We start from the raw sequence: 19400 nt of genomic DNA, 5'->3' as shown, positions 1-19400 counted from the left end.
CCAGCGACTTGCCTCTCCCACCAGCATGTAGGTGGCAAGTATGACCATCTGTTCGAAAATCACCCTCTCGCTGCAGGGGTGGCTCAACCTGTGGTAGCGGGGAATGGTCAGGTAGCTCTCTTCTTTCCTCCTTAGCCTACTGGGCAGCGATAAGTCTCTCCAGCATTTCAAATAATCGGTCAACATCCTCTTGAAGCGAACTCTCCCAGACTGTTCAGTTTAGTGGGGGGTATTCCTCTCCTCATCTATCTATACCTGCATTTCACATGAAATAGTTGGGTGATAATTCATTCTTTGATGTTTTCTAGGATTTTTGTGTAAAGAATGGTTCCAAGGAATACGACTCTCATACAAACTATAACGACCCATGAACTTAAAAGGAAATAAATTATGAATTGAATGTGGAAGTGAAATAAATAGTTAGGGTTTATACTCCTTACACAATAATTCAGATTATCCAATAGAGCTATGAGAATGATCATTTTAAATGAAATAATGAAAATCAAAGAAATACAAGAAAAGTAAACAGCTGAACGTCTTACTCTCAACCTTCTTATGGATCGGGCTCTGGATCTTGGTCCTCTTGATCTGAAATGGTTAATGAAAGAATGAGCTACATTAGCCCAGTAAGAATATCACGCTACTCACCAACACAGAAATGAAAGTTGGTAAAAATCATGAAAATAACTAATTGAGCTCTTAATTTAAGTAAATTCGTTTATCATAAATAAAATCATTTACCGCATACTTACTGTAGCAAGATTTTCAAAACCAACCTATAGAGCCAATAACATAAACAATATCATAATCTCATATATAATTAGTCGGCAACAACCACTTTCTCCTTTATCAACCTACTGGTATCCATAAGGGTCCACAGAGATGTCCCCACTACGCGTGAATCTATTTTTTTAATATTTTCAACTAACGGGCCGTCTCCATACCCCGTCTGGTAAGAGTGCTAAAATATCATCCCTCAATACCTCGTCCGGTATGAGGTAATGTTCATGGTAGGGTTCTTTATGTACTTGGTCCATCCACCATCTCTCAGGATATCCAGTAAGGTTACCGTTCATCCATTACTTAATCAAACAATTTTTCATTTACCTTTAATTTTCAAAATTTTAATTTAACCGTAATTACATAAAACAAGCAATACATGCATCAAGGAACCACAATTGCATCATCATACCAATTCCAGTGTATTATCATGCATTCGAAAACTGTAAAATCAACCAATCAGCTAAACACATCAAACAATAATAAATAACCAGTTCCAGCTCCATTAATGACCTGTAATTAATTATAGATACTTTTTAAATTACACAAAATATCATATTATTATTAATTAAACTTCAATTCTATAACAGAGAATAAGATGAGGGATTCTTACGCAAATTAGTGTTCGAGATACTAAACTTTTAATTACGCCTACTAGCAATCTCCTGGTTCCCTTAATTTTCCTTTGGAGATTAAAACACACTTCAAGTACTTAGAAATATCTCTAAAAAACTCAAAATCAGTGTTAGAAACCCCTTTTGGCCAATTTCAAAATTCTGGCACAGCAGCTCCGTCGTGCTCCGACAATGACACTGCCGCCCGCAGTGGCAATTTATCTCGGGTTGGCCGTTTTCGACCTATTTCGGTCGATTTTATACCCATCCCTGCAAGAAAATACGTTAAGGAGTCTCAATTGGCCGAAAAAAGTCGAAAAATTAAAGCTTACCGGTGGCAGAGTTTTCCAGTACAACAGTTCCGCCGGCTCACCTTCATGGTTGGGTGTTTTGCTTCTATCAACCTATAGAGAAATGAATGGTGATTACAATGGTGAAAAAATTACATGAAACGGGAATTGGGAAGGGCCTCATCGGAGGCAGTTTTTGCTTTTTCTCGTGGTGGCGCTGCTGGGCTTTGTCCGCGGTTTTCGGCTCATCCGTTGGTCTTTTTGCTCTGATTTGGTCATGGGGGTGTTCAAAATTGAATTTCGAGCGAATGAGAAAAATTTTACATCTTTTGATGATCGGAAGTGTCTCCGGCGCAGTGGTAGTCGGTGGTCGACTCCCTTCCCGGCGATTGGCTCTTCTTCTCCGGCGGAGAGGTCTGGCGGGTAGGGTTAGGATTTGGTGTGAAAAAGGTTATTTATATCTGTCTTTTTTTAATTTGGGCCGTCCATCGTGTTTGATCTGAATCGTCCGATCATGTTTAAATAGAAAGTGAATCTGGACCGTTCATCACAATTTGATCTGGACTGTTCGATCGCGTTTAAATAGGAAGTGAATTTGGACCGTTCACCGCGATTTGATCTGAACCATCCGATCGCATTTTAAAGGGGGAACGGATTTGGACCGTCCGCGCGGGAACAAATTCGGACTGTCCGATCGCGGACATATAGATGTGACTCCCGTGTGGTACTGTGTCAGCGTGCCTTGCCACGCGGCGTGCTCCAATTCGTCGAGGCGGCTAATTAGGCATCCTACGTGGCACAATTTTTTTAAATTATATTTTGACCCCCCAGTTTTCGATTTTTCTTTCAAAAATATTCACAGAACCCAAATTTCACCCATTTTTCTCAAAATTATTTTCAATTTCATCCTATACTTATTTTTCTTCATTTTTACATTAAATAACAAATTTAAAAATTAAAAAAAATATATTTATATATTAATTTTAATATGATTAAAATTAATTAAGAGTATTACAACTACTACTTTAACTAATATTTATTAATAACTTATATATTTTTATGTCTTATAAAATTAGAATATGGAGATTTATTTATTTTTATTTTATTTAAAAGTTATAAATTTAAAAAATTTTAATAATATAAAATTTATCATTTTATAAATTATTATGAATTGACAGTAATCGATTAATATTTAATATAATAGTATTAAAACTTTAATTTATTAATATATTAATAAAATTATAATAATTAAATTAAAATTTATTTCATCGTGTTTATTATATTTATAAATAAAAATAAAATAATTATAATAATTTTTTTTTCCATAAAAAAGTTACTGAAAATGGAAATCAAAATTTTATGAACTTACAATTATACCCCATATATATTCTCAAGCCCTTTACTTCCCCGACCCGGTCGCCTCTTCCCTTCCGTGCCTTTCTTCTCCTCTGCAACACGTTCTGATAGCCGCCAACACTTCACTCCTAATCGCGGTAAAGGTCCAAATTATCAATCTCCTTCATTATCCTCTCTCGCCTTTGCGAACTCTCCTTCGTCTTCTCCTACCGGCAATCCCTCCTTTATTCCTCTAGTTTATACCCCCGCCTCCACTCCAAACTCCTGGTTTCTGCTCTTTTTCGAGGTTTGTACTGCTAGTTTCGTCGTTGTATTTATCCATACTCACATGGCATGATTCTAAAGTTCTTTAATGTGCTTCATTCGTGTAACGTTTTAACTCATCTTAATGATTCAGAGAGTTCTGTAGAATGATATCATCAATTTCATGGGTCCCTAAAGGGGCTTCGAATCCAGTACCGGTTGTCGCTGAGCCTCCTTCAAAGGAGGAAATAGAAGAGATTATTAAGAGTGGTGGTCTGGAGAGAGGGTGAATTTTCTTTCTAGTTTGTTATTCATCTTATTCTCTTTTTATTAACTATATCATTTTTCGTAGGATAAGTTGAATTTCTGTGTAACTTTACCCGCTTAAAAGACTGTATGGCCGCTGCTTATACATATTTTTGTTGTTTTATGTGTTCAAATTATTTTAAGCAGGTTCTTTGGTAGAATTGTGACTTATGATGTATAAATTTGATTGTTTTACATGTTTGTCTGTCTAAGCCTTTGAAAGAAAGGGGATGTCACTTCAAAACAACATGTTAACGTGAAGTTAGTATTTTCTGCTTTATGCAAATGCTTATTCATTTCACTAGTTCCGCAGGTGTAGATACTTAAGGACCAATTTGATTAATGTACGAACAACCTCAGTAAGCTAGTTTGAAATTCTCTTGTAACATATGATTATTATGGATCGATTTTCAGGTCATTGAATATATATATTTATAATGTTTAGATTTCTTCAAACTTTTATAAGTGATATAAGATTGGTGTCAAGAAATTACTAGATTTTTATAACCAAGAACTTGTTGCATTTTATGAAAGGATTATAACTGGGGAGTTTTGTATGTTCTTGGGCTGTACAGTGAAGATAGTGGCACTGATGAAGAAGAAAAAATGGATGTTGATGCTGACGAGACAAAAGGAGAGTTGGCCCAGGCATTGATCCTGGCAGATGCACTTGGAAAAACTTCCAAAAGCAAGAATTTGGTAACGGATCTTGAAGACGTTGCTGATGGGTTAAAGGAACTTGACATGGATCATTATGACGAAGAGGACGATGGTATCTTGCTTGCATTATTTCTTATTATATTTTTGTATCTTTCATTTGTTTATCTTATTCTAATTAGAGTTGCAACCGAAAACAGTGAGTTGTTCTCAAAAAATGGAAGTTGTATGAGTTAGATGCACTGTCTAGTTAAGCTTTCTATGGCATAAGCTATTTGTATAAATTCTTGGATTTCTTATTATATTTTCATTTGTTTATCTTCTTCTGTTTAGAGCTGCAACAGAAAACAGTGAGTTGTATGAATTTGTCTCAAAAAATGAAACTGGTATGAGTTGGATGCATTGTCTAGTTAAACTTTCTATGGCATAAGATATTCGTATAAATTCTTGGGCAAAGAAGTCCTGAGCATAACTACAGAATTTCCAGAACCTGGTATATTTCTGATTATGGTATATCTCAGGAATTGAGCTATTCAGCAACAACCTTGGGGACCTCTATTACCCAAGTAACGATATGGACCCATATCTGAAGGATAAGGATGTAAGTGAGGCTACTTCTCTATTCCAGTTTGACATTAAAGACTTGTTTGGCTTCTGAAGCAACGACACTGTTCTTTTAGGATGATGATTCTGAAGAGATCGAGGACCTGAACATAAAGCCAACTGATGCTGTTATAGTTTGTGCACGTCATGAGGATGATGTCAGTCATCTTGAGGTATGCAACAACTTGTTGAAGTCTCTCTCTCTCTCTCTCTCTCTTGTGTGCAAACATGACCCTAAATTCATGATATTGTTTTGGACAAACAGGTTTGGGTATTTGAGGAATCGGATGGGGGCGATTCAAACATGTATGTTCACCATGATATCATTGTCCCTGAGTTTCCATTGTGTACAGCATGGCTTGACTGTCCACTTAAAGGAGGGGAAAAAGGTTACACAACTTTTTATTTTTGGTTGTGTTAGTTCTCTTATTGTTTGTTAAGTTGCACTTATGTTCCACGTTTGAATTTTTCTTCGCTGTTATACAAAGAAGCTGAATAGTTTCAGGAGATCTTTATATGGGTCTGTAGCTACACTTGACTTTAGCTCTAGCAGGATACTTTTTTTAGATTATGGTAGCTAAATTAGAATTTTGGCTCAAAATGCATTGTCTTATTTTCAATGTCTGGACAGGGAATTTTGTAGCTGTTGGCTCAATGGAACCTTCTATTGAGATATGGGACCTTGACATTGTATGTGGATTATGGATATTGACATGATGACATTCTAAATTAATTTAGTTTGTGAATGATATAATTACTAATCAGAAGTTCTTTCTTTCTTTTTCTTTTCTTTACTGTTGCTGCTTTCAGATGGATGAAGTACAGCCATGTCTAGTATTAGGTGGCATCATTGAAAAAAAAAAGAAAAAGAAGAAGAAGAGGAAGAGCAAGGGAGAGGTCTGCTACTAAATTATTCCATTTTAAACAAGTTTTATAATTGTAGGAATAGAAGCCCTGTTATGTACTTTATGTGCCTCTCTGGATGTCTAATAAGTATGGTAGAATACTTCGAAGGTTCAAAATAAAATTTCTAGAAGAAGAGCAAGGGAGGGGTCTGCCACTAAATTTTTCCAGTTTAAATAAGTTTATAATGGTAGAGATAGAAGTCCTGATATGTATTTTATGTCCTCCTGATGTCTGCATGTGTAATAAGTATGGTAGAATACTTTAAAGGTTCAAAATAAAATTTTATAGTCATGGTTATGTCTTTAAGAGTGTGCTTTGGTTGAATTGCAATTCATGATTTTGGCTTCTTGTAAGCTGCTCCCCCTTTTTTTTTGTAGATTTTCAATTTTGATTTCTGTAGCAACTAGAATATCTATTCTGCCTGCATGTTTAATTTTTAGGCAATTTTAGATGAGTTTACCTCATGAGGTTCCTATAAGTAGCGTAAGTATCTTTTATGAGCGAATCATGCAGGTGTTAAACATTTTTGTAAATACAATGGTAAAGCTGCATGGTTGAACATGTTGGACTAGACTCAGAGGTGATTAAAACCTGGGAAATTTTTGAAGTGTTGATATAAAACGGGGTATGAATGGCTTTTACAGAATAGAAAACTATGTATCTTCTGCAATCCCTTTTCAGAAAAATTAACTGATATAGCTAGAAATGGAATGAAGATCTGACGGAGATGGGAAGCAAGAGGGAAACGACATGGTATAACAATGAATTGGTTTTACAAAATACAAAATTATGTTTCTGCTGCTATCTTTACAGAAAGATTAACTGAAATAGCCAGAAGTAGAATGGAGGTGGGAGAAAGTAGAAGAGGGAAATTAGCCTAGTATAAAAATTATTTCCAGTGATCAATCCTTATGTAAATGTTTGGAATAATACTAGAAGTTACTAATTCTCATTACCGTATTATTCTTTGACTAATTTTTGTTAATATGTTCCTTCATGCACTTTCAGCATGCTCTCATCCAAGATAATATAACTTGTAGTGTGATCATTCAAATTATGAATCTAATGTCTCCTGCATGTGCTATATTTTCTAAAGCATTATAAATTTCCATGTTCTTCTTGTCTGGCTGCCCGTTTGTCCTCTTGGTTATTCTATGTGTCTGAGCTTGATTTATATGTTCTTTTTAATATTTTTACTTATCCTGGAATTTTCTTTACATTAGACATCAGTTAAGTACAAAGAAGGCAGCCATACAGGTCCAGTTCTTGGTCTTGCCTGGAACAAGGAGTACAGGTTTGTTCAGCTTTGTTTATTCCAACACTTTCTGGTCCTACCTATCTGCGATAGTAATTTGCATGCTTACTTCAAAACAGGAATATCCTCGCTAGTGCAAGTGCTGACAAACAGGTAAAAATTTGGGATGTGGCTGCTGGAAAATGTGATATTACCATGGAGCATCATACAGACAAGGTAAGATTTGAACTATAACTGCAGTACTATAATTTCTTCACGCTTGGATCCTGTGCAATTAAAGAGTCTTTTTTAATGCCAGTCATTTGGGTTCATAAAAGAAATGTGCTTAAAGATCTAGATGCTTGAAGTAATTTAAAAATAATTACATGTTTAGATAATGCTTCTTGAACATAAAGTACTTCCTGTATTTTGATAATAACAAATAAATAGGTAGATGAGAGTAAATAAATGGCTGAAGATCCCAATACATAAGAAGTTAAAGAAGCGCTTATATAAACTTTGTACTTATAGGTACTTGAAGATCCCAAAGAAGTAAATTTCAAGAGGGTGCTTAGAATAATAACTAGAGCAAATGACCTCCTACTTGTTAAAGAAGTGTGGTTCTTTTGTCTGCCTTGGCAGTGATTTTAAATTTATGAGTATTGTACTGCAAACCGGTTTTAGTATAGGCTTCTCCTATCAAGGACATAGTTGTTCCTGATCAATTAAATTTTACAGCCCTATTTTGGTGGTTATGGAATTACTTATGATATTTGAGGTAAACAGAGACAAAATTAAATTATATAACCTGTAATGTGGGAAATACCTGCTATTATTCATCTTCCATGGCCTTCAGTGTTTATATAGCAAGAAGTACTTGATTGAACTGGGAGAAATTCATTGAAACTCACATTTCAAGTTTGGCTGCTAGTGATTGTAAATTATACCTTCCATGGATCTGGAATGACTATCAATTCTGCTTAATAGGTTTGTCTTAATTTTCTACTTTTTGTTTTATATACTGCAGGTTCAGGCAGTGGCATGGAATCATCATGTGCCACAAGTCCTGGTTACTGGTTCTTTTGATCATACAGTAGTGATGGTAACAAATTTTTTACTTTTTATGCACTATGTTTTGTGTTACTATGCCAAAGTTTTTGATAATTTTAGCTTTCTTAAGTGCTTTAATAGTTGGTGACTTGATTTTTAATTTTTTATGCACTGCAGAAGGATGGAAGAGTACCTTCACATTCTGGTTTTAGGTGGTCACTGACTGCTGAAATTGAAAGCTTGGCATGGGATCCACACACCGAGCACTCTTTTGTGGTGTGTGCTGCAATCTTAATTATTAAATAATTTTTTTACTGTCTGTACAGTAGATCTTCTTGTTGCATTGATCTGTAGATCCTAGTTAATATGTTTTTAATTGTATTGGAGTATAGTCATGAGTTATTTCAAAGAAAAAAATGGAGTACGGCCATGAGTAATAGACAAAAAGTTTCACGTTGATGTCCTTTCAGGTAAGTCTTGAGAATGGCACTGTGAAGGGCTTCGATATACGGGCTGCCCAATCTGATTCAGCTTCTGAGCTGAAACCAAGTTTTACTCTCCATGCACATGACAAAGAAGTTACCTCTGTCTCGTATAATCCTTCAGTCCCTAACGTATGCATCCTTCTCTATAGCTTATAATATTTTTGAGTTCCTCTCCATTTAACTTATGCCCTTGTGCCTTTCTACAGCTTCTTGCAACTGGATCTGTGGATAAAATGGTAATTGAAGTTTTCTATGCACCTTGTCTCCTGCAAATTATGACTGGCTTAGCTGCTCTCATCAAACACACTATATTTTGATGCAGGTAAAACTCTGGGACTTGTCAAACAACCAACCTTCATGTGTTGCTTCTAAGAATCCTAAAGCAGTAAGTAAATTATCTTCCAGCGTGGCAGGGAAGCATTTCCATGAGAGTGGTGTTTTGGTTAAGTAAAGATTGGGTTCTTATATTCGGTTCTGGATGTTATCAGGGAGCTGTTTTTTCTGTTTCTTTCTCTGCGGATTGCCCCTTTTTGCTGGCAGTTGGAGGTTCGAAGGGGAGATTGGAAGTGAGTTTGGAAAATCATTCTGTTTTATTTAAACTTGTTTGATTACTCCAGGCATGTCAATGTATAATTTATCTACACCCAATGCCTGCAGGTGTGGGACATGCGAAGTGAGGCCAGTGTTGCTCGAAGATTTGGATCAAAAGTGTGATGAAGTAACCTGCGTTTGGTGCCATAAGATGACAGTGCAAGATTTAAAAGTTTTGTTTTGGGGAATATACATGGAGAAGACTGAGTGTCTTCAACATTTTTTTTTTTTTTTCTTTTTTAGGATAGAGTATTTAAATTGAGTGGCATATATGCAATTAATTTTCCTCATGGTTACGAGATTAATTTATGTGGCCAGCTTTTTGTATAACTGAATATTGTTTCTGTAATTGTAACGAAACAGAAACTTATTGGAAAAAAGAAGAGTGTTTCTTTAGCACATTGGGGTGCGCATGACTTGATCATCTATAGATGTAGACTGTCAAGCTTTCTGATTTATGTTAAAAAATGAACAATACCTGTCTGAGATAGTACACATTCATTTTGTTATTAAGGTTTGTCATGCGTTCGTGAGAAAATTTATGGAGAACAAAGGGCATACTTGAAGCAGGTTCAACTTGCACGCTGGAAAATAACATGAACATAATAGCTGAACGAATAACTTTCTTTTATGAAGAAAATTTTGCAAACTATAAATCATAAATTCGATAATTGAAAACAGTAAAATGGAAAATTCTCATGAATTAATATAAATTCAAAAAATAAATACAACATTTTTGCTTCGAACTGGAGAGAAAATAGCCCATTGTCCTGGACCTAACAGTTGTGACTGGCCAGTAGGCATTGTTGTAAAACACCTCTCCACCACTCTTACTCTTCCAATAGTCCAGCACTTAATACATCAGGAGACTGAAACTTCACCATCTACTTCTGTGCCCTCCATCATGAACCAAGCTGTTGCACTTGCACACTCCCACGGCACGTGAAGAACCATATAGCCCCCAGAGGACCATACGATCTGGCACCAAAGGTAATGCACCAAGCTGGCGATAGTGCTTTAATGGTCAAAGAGCAGTTGGAGATGGACATGGATTCTACAAAAGACTCCACTCTCTTCTACCAATGACAATCAATATTTGTGACCTGATTCATAAATCAACCCAGCTCCTTGAATAAAAGAACACCAGCAAGGGAACAAGTGCAATTACAATAGGCACGCTGTTGAGAATTATGGCTGAGTATGTCAAACCAGCATTTGCGGTTTCACCTTAAGTTGAAGAAAGAAACCTCGTATGCTTTTGTCTGAAATATTCTACAGCTTCCTCATTGCCTCAGTATCTTCACATAATTAAATGCAGAAAAGGAACAGGCAGATTATGGTGCAGAATATAACATCACCACTTACCAATTCATTACTTCCAATTTGTCAAATCAGAATCAACATATCAAAAGCTTTCAACTAAGCAATGCTTTCTACCGTTGTAGAAACGAAACAGGTACACCCTGAAGATCCGTGCACGAGGCTGGAAGTAGTTCATTTGCTGATGCCAGTAACTCAATCAATTGTTTTATTTGACTCTTCAGAATGAAAACTTCATCAGCCAAACTTTTTGCCACCCAATTTTCCAACATCCTGCACAAACAACACAATAAACCAGGATTTCTTATAAAAAAAAAGAAAAAGGAAAAAGAAAATAGGTACGTACATTTAGTATGTGATCGTTCAGTCGACTTAGATATCACTTCTTACACTGAAGAAATACATGCTTATTTTGGTGGTCATGGTAGGGACATTGGGTTCTTTTAATTAGGCAGATCTTTTATTTGGAAGACAAACAACCTTCCTCCCTAGCACAGCTCATAAAAAGAAAATTACATTCCCATAGTAATTTGTTTTTTGTCTATAGTTTCGCTAATTAGCCCATCAGGGTTAATAAGAATCAATAGCTTATAATTAGCTTTTTTTTTTTGAGATAGTAGCTTATAATTAGCTATTAGCAAGACTGAAAGCGCAAACAGAGCAAACTAACCTTATCTGAGACTCTGCGCTGTTGCTACAATCAGAAAAGAGCACCTTAACAACAGGGAGAAGGTCTGACTTAAAAGCTGATTCCATGGTATCCTCTCTACCCAAACAATAGCCAGTACTATTCCAAGAATTTGGATTTAGGAGAGTAACTAGCAACATTGGAGATCTGCTTGTCAAATCCTTAACCAAAATCCGAAATGATAATTCATCTTTTGCACTTTCCATCAGCTGATTTGTAAACATTCTTCCCAAAGTATATTTCCTTTCACAACAAATTAGGCAACATAAGATTAAAGATCGTGATCCCCCCAAAATAAAGTGAGGAAGAGAATGAGAGAGGTTCAAAACCATGTATTATGAAAAGTAATTAAAGGAGATGTGTACTATTAGAAAATAGTGACAAGCTTTTCTATAACTTATCCCTATCCAAATATTTAGCGGAATTTTTTTAAAACAGTTAACATGGTCAAAAGAGGAATAATTTGTGTTGATATGATACTTTTAGCTTCCAGCCCTTGTGCAGTTGTCTCATTCTCCAAACAAAATAACAACAATGAACTTCCCGATTCCAAATTAGAGTAGCACAAAATTCTTGGGACAAAAATAGTGGAAATGGAATATCTGAATATTATATGGAATTGGAACAACAGCTATAAACTAATTCTGATGAAGATTGCTAGCCATCCATGTACCTGAACATGTCACTTGATCCCCCAACTGGTGAAGAAGTGGAGATATAACATTTAAGTAGTCGAACTCCATCATCTATAAGTGCATCACCATCACAAGGATAAGCTCCAAGAAGAGATGAACATTGAGGGCAAACAAATTCAACCCATTGAATTTTCATTGAGAGATTGGATGATCTAGCCATGAAAATATCTTCAAGGAAGCCATTAAGAAAATGCTTCTTATTTCCATCTAGTTCCATAGTCATTGTAATTTTTGGGTCCATCTGGAAAGTTCCAGATGCATCAGGTGTCCTAGGTTCATGGATATCACTACAACAGGGGCCTTCTGTATGCACACAACCAGGTATTGATCCCATAATTTCACAGAAATCTGGTATTGGTTTTTTGCAAAATGAATTGCCACTGATAGTTTCTTCAATAGTATTTGCACAATTGACCTTTGCAGCAAAATGTCCATTATCCAATTGATCGTCACTAAGGTCACGTCTGCTCTCACCTTCATTTTCATGGGTTGTTACTTTTTCTTGATTATTTCCAGAATCTAGAGCAGCTTCTTTCATGCTGCCATCAGCAGAAAATTTTGGTTTGCAGTGATGCTCTTGGGTTCTATTGAATTCAGGTAACACACACTCCACAAGATCATCCTTGCAGAGAGTAATAGTCGAGATATTTAAGAGGCACAAACCCTTGGCACATGAATAGGACTTTGCATACCTAGTCACCAGCTTCTCACTAATACCGCCAAAGGAACAACAGCAACCTCCAAACCAGTTGTCAGCCACCTCTTGCCAGTTAACAGATGGCATTTCCATAAAATTCCTACAAGTGAGTTGAAAAATCAATATACGCATAGAATAGAGAAAAGAAAAGATAACTAGTGAATCAAGCTGTTCAGCATGATTTAGCAACAGTGTAAATATGCACAGAAAAGGGTATATGTTCAGCATTGTTAACGTCAACTTATTGAAGGATCTAACTGCACATGCTATCAGTAGACAGCTTCTACATTCACCAATGCTTGTACAATACGAATGACAGCACAGAAACACAGGAAGATATGCCAATAATAACTTTAGGGATCTACATGCATTAAACAAAAATTCCAGAATCATGCACAGTTATTAAAATTATATATACATACATAAACTTAATGCAAGATAAATTGAGGGCGTGAACGAGTGCAGCAAACAAAGAAAGCAAATTCTACCTGATTGGACTTCTTGTCAGTGTAGTCGAGCAGCTTCTGCAGTAAAAGTTTACTCCTTCCGTTGCTGATAAACGCTTCAAATCTAAACCAAACAGTAATCGTATAAAAGGAAAAGAAATTATCGAATGTACAGACTAGACCATAAAAGGATCATGACAACCACTAAGGTTCACACTGTTTGAGGTTGTATTAACCGTCCAATTTCCTTTAATTTGTTCTCTGCGGGCGAAAAAAGTAAAAATTGCGGAAATCACAACAAATGTAGACACAGAGCCAGTTTTTCTTGGGGAAGAACACCAAAAAAAAAAAAGCAAAATTGAACTTTTGTTACCAGAATCCATCACGAGCGGCTGTAAGCTATCCAAAACCGCACTTTTAAGGCCTTCCGATAAATTCAGAACAGAATCGAAGCTCGAAATGATAGGGTGGTCGACGGGAAGAATCAAGACGAGCTTGATCTCGATGTGATCATCTAAAGCTCTGACATTTACTGGAGATTCCGCGTCGATTAGAACCCGAGGAACCGGAACCCTAAGTGAGATCTCTTTAATGTCTTCATCTTCCTCTACCTCCTCGTCGATCCAGGTAACGAGGAGGTGAGATTGTGAGAGAACCAGCCTGGTGTCAAGGTTCCTGCATTGAATGGAGGGCTTCGTAAGGGAATCAAAAAGGTACAGACGGAGGGTCGGGGAGTGAGATTGTGCCTCCCATGTATATCGCCATGTTGTAGGGCTTTTAGGGTTTTTGACTGACATTTCCTCTGTACTCTTCAGGGGGCTTTACTGTTACCCGCTTAAATCAAACTGAGGGCGGGGAAGGAGGTGTTTGGATTGGATATTTTGAAGGTGATTACAGTCTATGACGTCTTATTTTTAACACTAAATTATTATATAATTTAGTTTTTATTATTTTATATAAAATTAAATTTCTGACACGTTTATCCATATATTTTTTAGTTTGTTGAAATGTATAATTATATTTAAAATAAAATTTTATATTTTACACTTAAATTTTTAAAATACAATATAACAGCCCGAAACTTATAAAGAAATAAATTATGAATTGAATGTGGAAGCGAAATCATAGCGTTAGGGTTTACATTACTTACACAATAATTCAGAATGCCTAATAGGACTACTGGAATGACCTTTCTAAAAAAAAAATAAATAATCAAAGAAATAAATGAAAAGTAAACGATTGAACATCTTATTCGCAACTCTCTTATGGATCGGGATCTGGATCTTAATTCTCTTGATGTGAAATGATTAATGAAATGATTAATGAAATGGTGAACTACACTACCCCAACAATAATGTCACACTGCTCACCGATACAGAAATGAATATTGATAAAAATTATGAAAATAACTAATGGAGCTCTTAATTTAAGTAAACTTATTTATCATAAATAAAATTATTTATTGCATACTTACCGTAACAAAATTTCTAAAACTGACTCATAGAGGCGATAATACAACAATATTATAATCTTATATTCAATTAATCAAAATAACAACTTTCTCTTTTAACCAACTTACTAGTATCCATGGGAGTTCATATGAAAGTCCCTACTATGCATGAACCCTTATTCAACATTTTCAATTAACAGGCCGTTTCCATACTCCATCCGATACGAACGTTAAAAACATCATCCCTCAATACTCCGTCCGCCATGAGGGTAAAACGGTTCGTCCCCATACCCCGTCCGGTATGAGTGTCAAAATACTAATTCTCGATACTTCGTCCGGTATGAGGCAACATTCACGATAGGGTTCCCTATGTACCTAATCCGTCCACCATCTCCAAAGATATCCAATAAGGCTACCATTTATCAATTCAGTTAATCAAGCAATATCCTGTTGACATTTAATTTTTCAGTTTTCTAATTTAACTGTGAATTATGCAAAACAAGCAATACATGCATCAAGGGACACAAACGAATCATCATACCAATTCCAGTATATTATCATGCATCCAAAAATGTAAAATCAATCAATCAATTAAAACATGATGAATAGTAATAAATAACCGGTTCAGCCTCCATTAGTAACATTTAATTATCGATATTTGTAAATCACGCAAAATATCATATTATTTATAATTAGACTTCAATTTCATAACAGGGAATAAGGTGAGGAATTTTTACTCGAATCGATGTTCAAAATGCTAAGTTTTCAGCTACGCCTACTAGCGATTCTCGAGTTCCCTGAATTTTTTTTCAGAGATTAAAACACGCTCCAATTACCTAGAAATACCCAAAAAATCCAAAATTGGTGTTAGAAACCCTTTTCTACCAATTTCAAAATTCCGGCACAGTGGCGTCGTCGTGCTCCGAGGACGGCACCGCCGTCTGCGGTGGTGATTTACCTTGGGTTGGCTGTTTTCGGCCAGTTTCAGTCGATTTTAGCCGGTTTTGTACTCATTCCTACGAGAAAATATGTTAAGGGGCATCGGTTGGCCGAAAAAAGTCAAAAAACAGAAGTTTACCGGCGGCGAAATTTTCCGGTGCGGCGGCTCCGCCAGCTTACTTTCGCGGTTGGGTGTTTTACTTTAGTCAACCTGTAGAAAAAAGAATGGTGATTACAATGGTAGAAAAATTACACGAAACAGGAATCGGGAAAGGCTTTATCGGAGGTGATTTTTTATTTTTTATGCTGCAGCGCCGCCAAGCTTTACCCGCAGTTTTCAGCTCATTCACTGGTCCTTTTATTCCGATTTGGCTATGGGGATGTTCAAAATCAAATTTCGGGTAAATAAAATTTTTTTTACCTCTTTTGGTGATCGGAGGTGGCTCCGGCACGACAGTGGGCGGCGGTCAGCTCCATTCCTAGCGACTGGTTCTTCTTCTCCGGCGGGGGGGTGGGGGACCCTGGTAGATAGGGTTAGAGTTTGGTGTGAAGTGAAGTATTTATATCTATCTCCTTTTAATCTGACCTGTCCATCACGTTTGATCTGGCCGTCCGATCGCATTTAAATAAAAAATGAATTTGGACATTTCATCGCGATTTGATCTGGACTGTATGACCGCGTTTAAAGAGGGAATGAATCTGGACCGTCTATCGCGTGTAATCGCGACCGTCAGATCGTGCCTGATGAGGGAACGGATTTGGACCGTCCACACGCACGGGAACAAATCTGGATTGTCCGATCGCGGATACACAGATGACCAACACGGCCTCTCGTGTGGCACTGCATCTGTATGCCTCGCCACATGGCGCACTCTGGTTTGTCGGGACTGCTGACTGGCAGTCCTACGTGGCATATCTTTTTTAAATTATATTTTGACCCTTAATTTCTGATTTTTCTTTTAAAAATACCATAAAAATCTAAAATTTCACCCATTTTTTTCAAAATTATTTTCAATTTCATCCTCCACCTATTTTTTTCTAATTTTGCATCAAATAAAAATTCATAAATTAAAAAATAAAATTTTTTACATTAATTTTAAATTTTTTAAAAATTAATTAAGGATATTACAACTCTCCTCCCCTTAAAAGAAATTTGGTTCCTCAAATTTGTCTCTCTCTCACTCAATCAAACAGTTAAAGATATTGGGCTCTGAAATTTGATTTTAGCTCCAATGTGGTCTCTCCCTGTGTGTGATTCTGTCATAGGACCTTAACAAAGTGAATTTTTCAGTTGCGGAGTACTATGCTCTTTCGATTCACAATACTGACTGGTATCTCCTTATAGGGCATATCCTCCTAAAGTGAAAGGGGCTTGTGGCCCAAGACGTGCGAAAGGTCCGGGTTGTACTTGTGTAGTATAGACACATGAAACATATTATGGAATTTGGATAGTTCTGGAGGAAGTGCCAGTCTATAGGCGGCGGTGCCAATTTTGTTTAAGATTTCAAATAATTCAATAAACTAGAGATTTAGTTTCTTCTTCTTGTCAAACCTACTAATTCCCTTGAAGGAGTGACCTTAAGGAACACCCGATCACCTTTCTCAAATTTCAAATCCCTCCTACGGGTATCCGCATAACTCTTCTGCTTGCTTTGAGCCGTCTGAATATTTTTCTTGATCTTAACTATTTTGGTTGTAGTCTCTTCTATAAGATCTGGACCGAACAATTTTCTATAACCCACTTCTTTCCAACAGATCGACAATCTGCATGGACGGCCATACAACGCCTCATACGGAGCCATGCCAATACTTGCTTGATAGCTGTTATTGTAGGCGAACTCTATTAGGGGTAAATAATCATTTCAATAGCCCCCGAAGTCAAGAACACAAGCTCGGAACATATTCTCCAGTGTGCAAATCGTCCTTTCTAATTGTCCCTCGGTTTGAAGGCGGAATGCAGTACTAAGGGACAGTTTCGTTCCCATGGCTTGCTAAAAATTAGGCCATAATCGAGAAGCGAACCTGGGGTCCTTGTCGGACACTACTGTCACTGACACTCTATGTAATCTGACTATCTCCTAGATATACATTTTTGCTAGCTTGTCCAAGGGGTCGGTCGTCTTGATGGTTAAGAAGTGGAAAAACTTGGTGAGTTGGTCAACAATTACTCAAATGACATCATGTCCTGAGTGTGCCCTAGATAATCATGTCACGAAATCCATTGTGATATGTTCTCATTTCTACTTCGGAATTGGTAATGGCTGAAGTAGTTTGCATGGGTGTTGATGTTCTGTCTTGACTTGCTGATATACTAAATACTTAGAAACAAAGTCGGTCACATCTCTTTTCATCCAGTTCTACCAAAATCGGGGTCGCATACTTTGATACATCTTAGTACTTTCAAGATGCATGACAAACTTTGAGCTATGAGACTCTGTCATGATATCATTTTTCAGCTCACTGTCACCTAGAACACATTATCTGTCCTGAAATCTAAGCAACCCATTAACAGAGACTCGAAATTCTGAATTAACTCCATATTTTACATCTTTCTCGAGGGCTACTAGGGTGGAATCGGCGGATTGAGCTTCTTTTATTCTCCGGATCAATTCAGGTTAAACAGTCAGGTAGGTCAAACATGTGACTCTCTTCAGCTCCTAAAGTCGTACTTGTTGTATAACCAATTTGTCCTGTATTATGAAACTATCAAATAAGCTAATGTATTTGCACTTTTTTTACTGAGTGCATCGGCTACCATGTTGCCCTTACTGGGTGATACAAGATGTAACAATCATAGTTCTTGATAAGTTCTATCCATTTTCTCTTACGCATATTGAGATTCTTTTGAGTGAATATGTGTTTCAAGCTCTTATGGTTGGTATAGATCTAAAAAGTTTCCCCATACAAGTAATAGCACCAAGTCTTCAAGATATGGATAATCGCGACAAGTTCTAAGTTATGGGTGTGGTAGTTTTTCTCATGATTCTTTAACTATCTGGACCCATAGACTATGACCTTCCCATGTTGCATCAGAACACAACCCAACCCTAGGCCAACACAAGTGCAGTAGTCAACTATAAACTGTATATCCACCTGACCTGCTCAGTAAGGCCAACACAAGTGCAGTAGTCAACCATTTCTTTAATTCTAAAAAACTCCTTTCACAGTCCTCGTTCTACTCAAACTTGACATTCTTCTTTGTGACCCGAGTCAAAGGAGCAGTTAGGCTAGAAAACCCTTCTACAAACCTGCGGTAATAACCTGTCATTCCCAAAAAACTACAGATCTCCTTAACCGATGTAAATTTTTTTCAGTCGAGCATTGTCTCAACTTTTTCAGGGTTCACTGACACTCCATCCTTTGATATAATGTGTCATAGGAAGGTAGTCTACTCGAGCCAGAACCCACACTTACTTAATTTTACAAACTTCTTTTCTCTGAGAACCTGCAAAATCTAAGTCAGATAGTGAGTGTGTTCCTCTCTATTTTTTGAATAGACCAGGATATCATTGATAAATATAATGATAAACTGATCTAGAAATTGTCTGAAAATCCTGTTCATCAAATCTATGAAGATGACTGGTGCGTTAGTTAGTCCAAATGGCATGACTGGGAATTCATAGTGTCCGTACTTAGTTCAAAAGTCGTTTTGGGAATGTTTTCTACCTTGATCTTTACCTGAACGTAGATCTATTTTGAAGAAAATCTGGGTACCCTACAACTGATCAAAAAGGTCATCGATCCTGGAGGGAGTACTTGTTTTTTATCATGACCCTGTTCAGTCCCCTGTAGTCAATACATAATCTTAATGTCCCATCACCTCTTTCTTGCAAATGGGACTCCAGCACTCCAAGGAGAAATAAGATGTCGAATGAACCCACTGTCCTGCAGTTTCTTGGTCTATTTCATCAATTCTGCCATTTCTATATGACTCATTCGGTAAGGAAAAACTGAGATAGGCTGCGTGTCAGACTAAAGGTCTGTGGTGAACTTAACTTCCCTGTCCACGGGTGGTCCGAGAAGTTTATCAAGAAACACATCCGAAAAATC

The 19400-nt window shown here is 36.8% G+C and overlaps 2 protein-coding genes across 4 annotated transcripts; one reads left to right on the top strand and one right to left on the bottom strand.

Annotated features, from left to right (window-relative positions):
- Positions 1-3091: 3091 nt before the first annotated feature.
- On the top strand, positions 3092-9514 carry LOC110811457 (uncharacterized). Its single transcript, XM_088217668.1, has 17 exons — positions 3092-3326; positions 3438-3569; positions 4165-4361; positions 4768-4847; positions 4927-5022; positions 5115-5238; positions 5481-5539; positions 5660-5746; positions 6979-7049; positions 7130-7226; positions 8017-8091; positions 8217-8315; positions 8510-8653; positions 8731-8760; positions 8847-8909; positions 9013-9090; positions 9182-9514. The coding sequence occupies exons 2-17, from the start codon at positions 3451-3453 to the stop codon at positions 9236-9238; spliced, it is 1476 nt and encodes a 491-aa protein (XP_088073794.1). The 5' UTR covers positions 3092-3326; positions 3438-3450; the 3' UTR covers positions 9239-9514.
- Positions 9515-9725: 211 nt separating this feature from the next.
- LOC110811465 (HECT-like ubiquitin-conjugating enzyme (E2)-binding protein) lies at positions 9726-13836 on the bottom strand. Of its 3 annotated transcripts, none has more exons than XR_002539153.2 (6): positions 13335-13834; positions 13004-13085; positions 11797-12615; positions 11106-11366; positions 10481-10708; positions 9726-10218 (listed from the first exon to the last, which is right to left on the bottom strand). XR_002539153.2 is itself a non-coding variant. In XM_022037981.2 (5 exons), exons 1-5 carry the CDS (start codon positions 13756-13758, stop codon positions 10549-10551), a joined length of 1746 nt encoding a protein of 581 aa, XP_021893673.2. In that variant the 5' UTR covers positions 13759-13834; the 3' UTR covers positions 9726-10548. The 3 variants fall into 3 exon arrangements, 1 of the variants encoding a protein (XP_021893673.2); XR_002539154.2 differs by lacking the exon at positions 9726-10218 and adding an exon at positions 10782-10923 and having other exon boundaries at positions 13335-13836; XM_022037981.2 differs by having other exon boundaries at positions 9726-10708.
- Between the last annotated feature and the right edge of the window lie 5564 nt (positions 13837-19400).

The sequence above is a fragment of the Carica papaya genome, chromosome 4 (genome assembly GCF_054855325.1).
Source record: "Carica papaya isolate Zhongbai chromosome 4, ASM5485532v1, whole genome shotgun sequence".
Lineage (NCBI taxonomy): Eukaryota > Viridiplantae > Streptophyta > Magnoliopsida > Brassicales > Caricaceae > Carica > Carica papaya.
Note: the sequence above shows the minus strand (reverse complement) of the source record. Positions and strands in the feature narration are given on the sequence as shown.

Excerpts from the sequence above, each read along its gene's own strand:
- LOC110811465 (XM_022037981.2), bottom strand. The coding sequence starts at position 13,758 with ATGTCAGTCAAAAACCCTAAAAGCCCTACAACATGGCGATATACATGG. Across the intron at positions 12,616-13,003 it reads CTGACAAGAAGTCCAATCAG|GAATTTTATGGAAATGCCAT; the intron begins GTAGAATTTGCT and ends ACTCACTTGTAG. Across the intron at positions 10,709-11,105 it reads AGCGCAGAGTCTCAGATAAG|GATGTTGGAAAATTGGGTGG; the intron begins GTTAGTTTGCTC and ends TTGTTTGTGCAG.
- LOC110811457 (XM_088217668.1), top strand. The coding sequence starts at position 3,451 with ATGATATCATCAATTTCATGGGTCCCTAAAGGGGCTTCGAATCCAGTA. Across the intron at positions 4,362-4,767 it reads TTATGACGAAGAGGACGATG|GAATTGAGCTATTCAGCAAC; the intron begins GTATCTTGCTTG and ends GGTATATCTCAG. Across the intron at positions 8,910-9,012 it reads CTTCTAAGAATCCTAAAGCA|GGAGCTGTTTTTTCTGTTTC; the intron begins GTAAGTAAATTA and ends GGATGTTATCAG.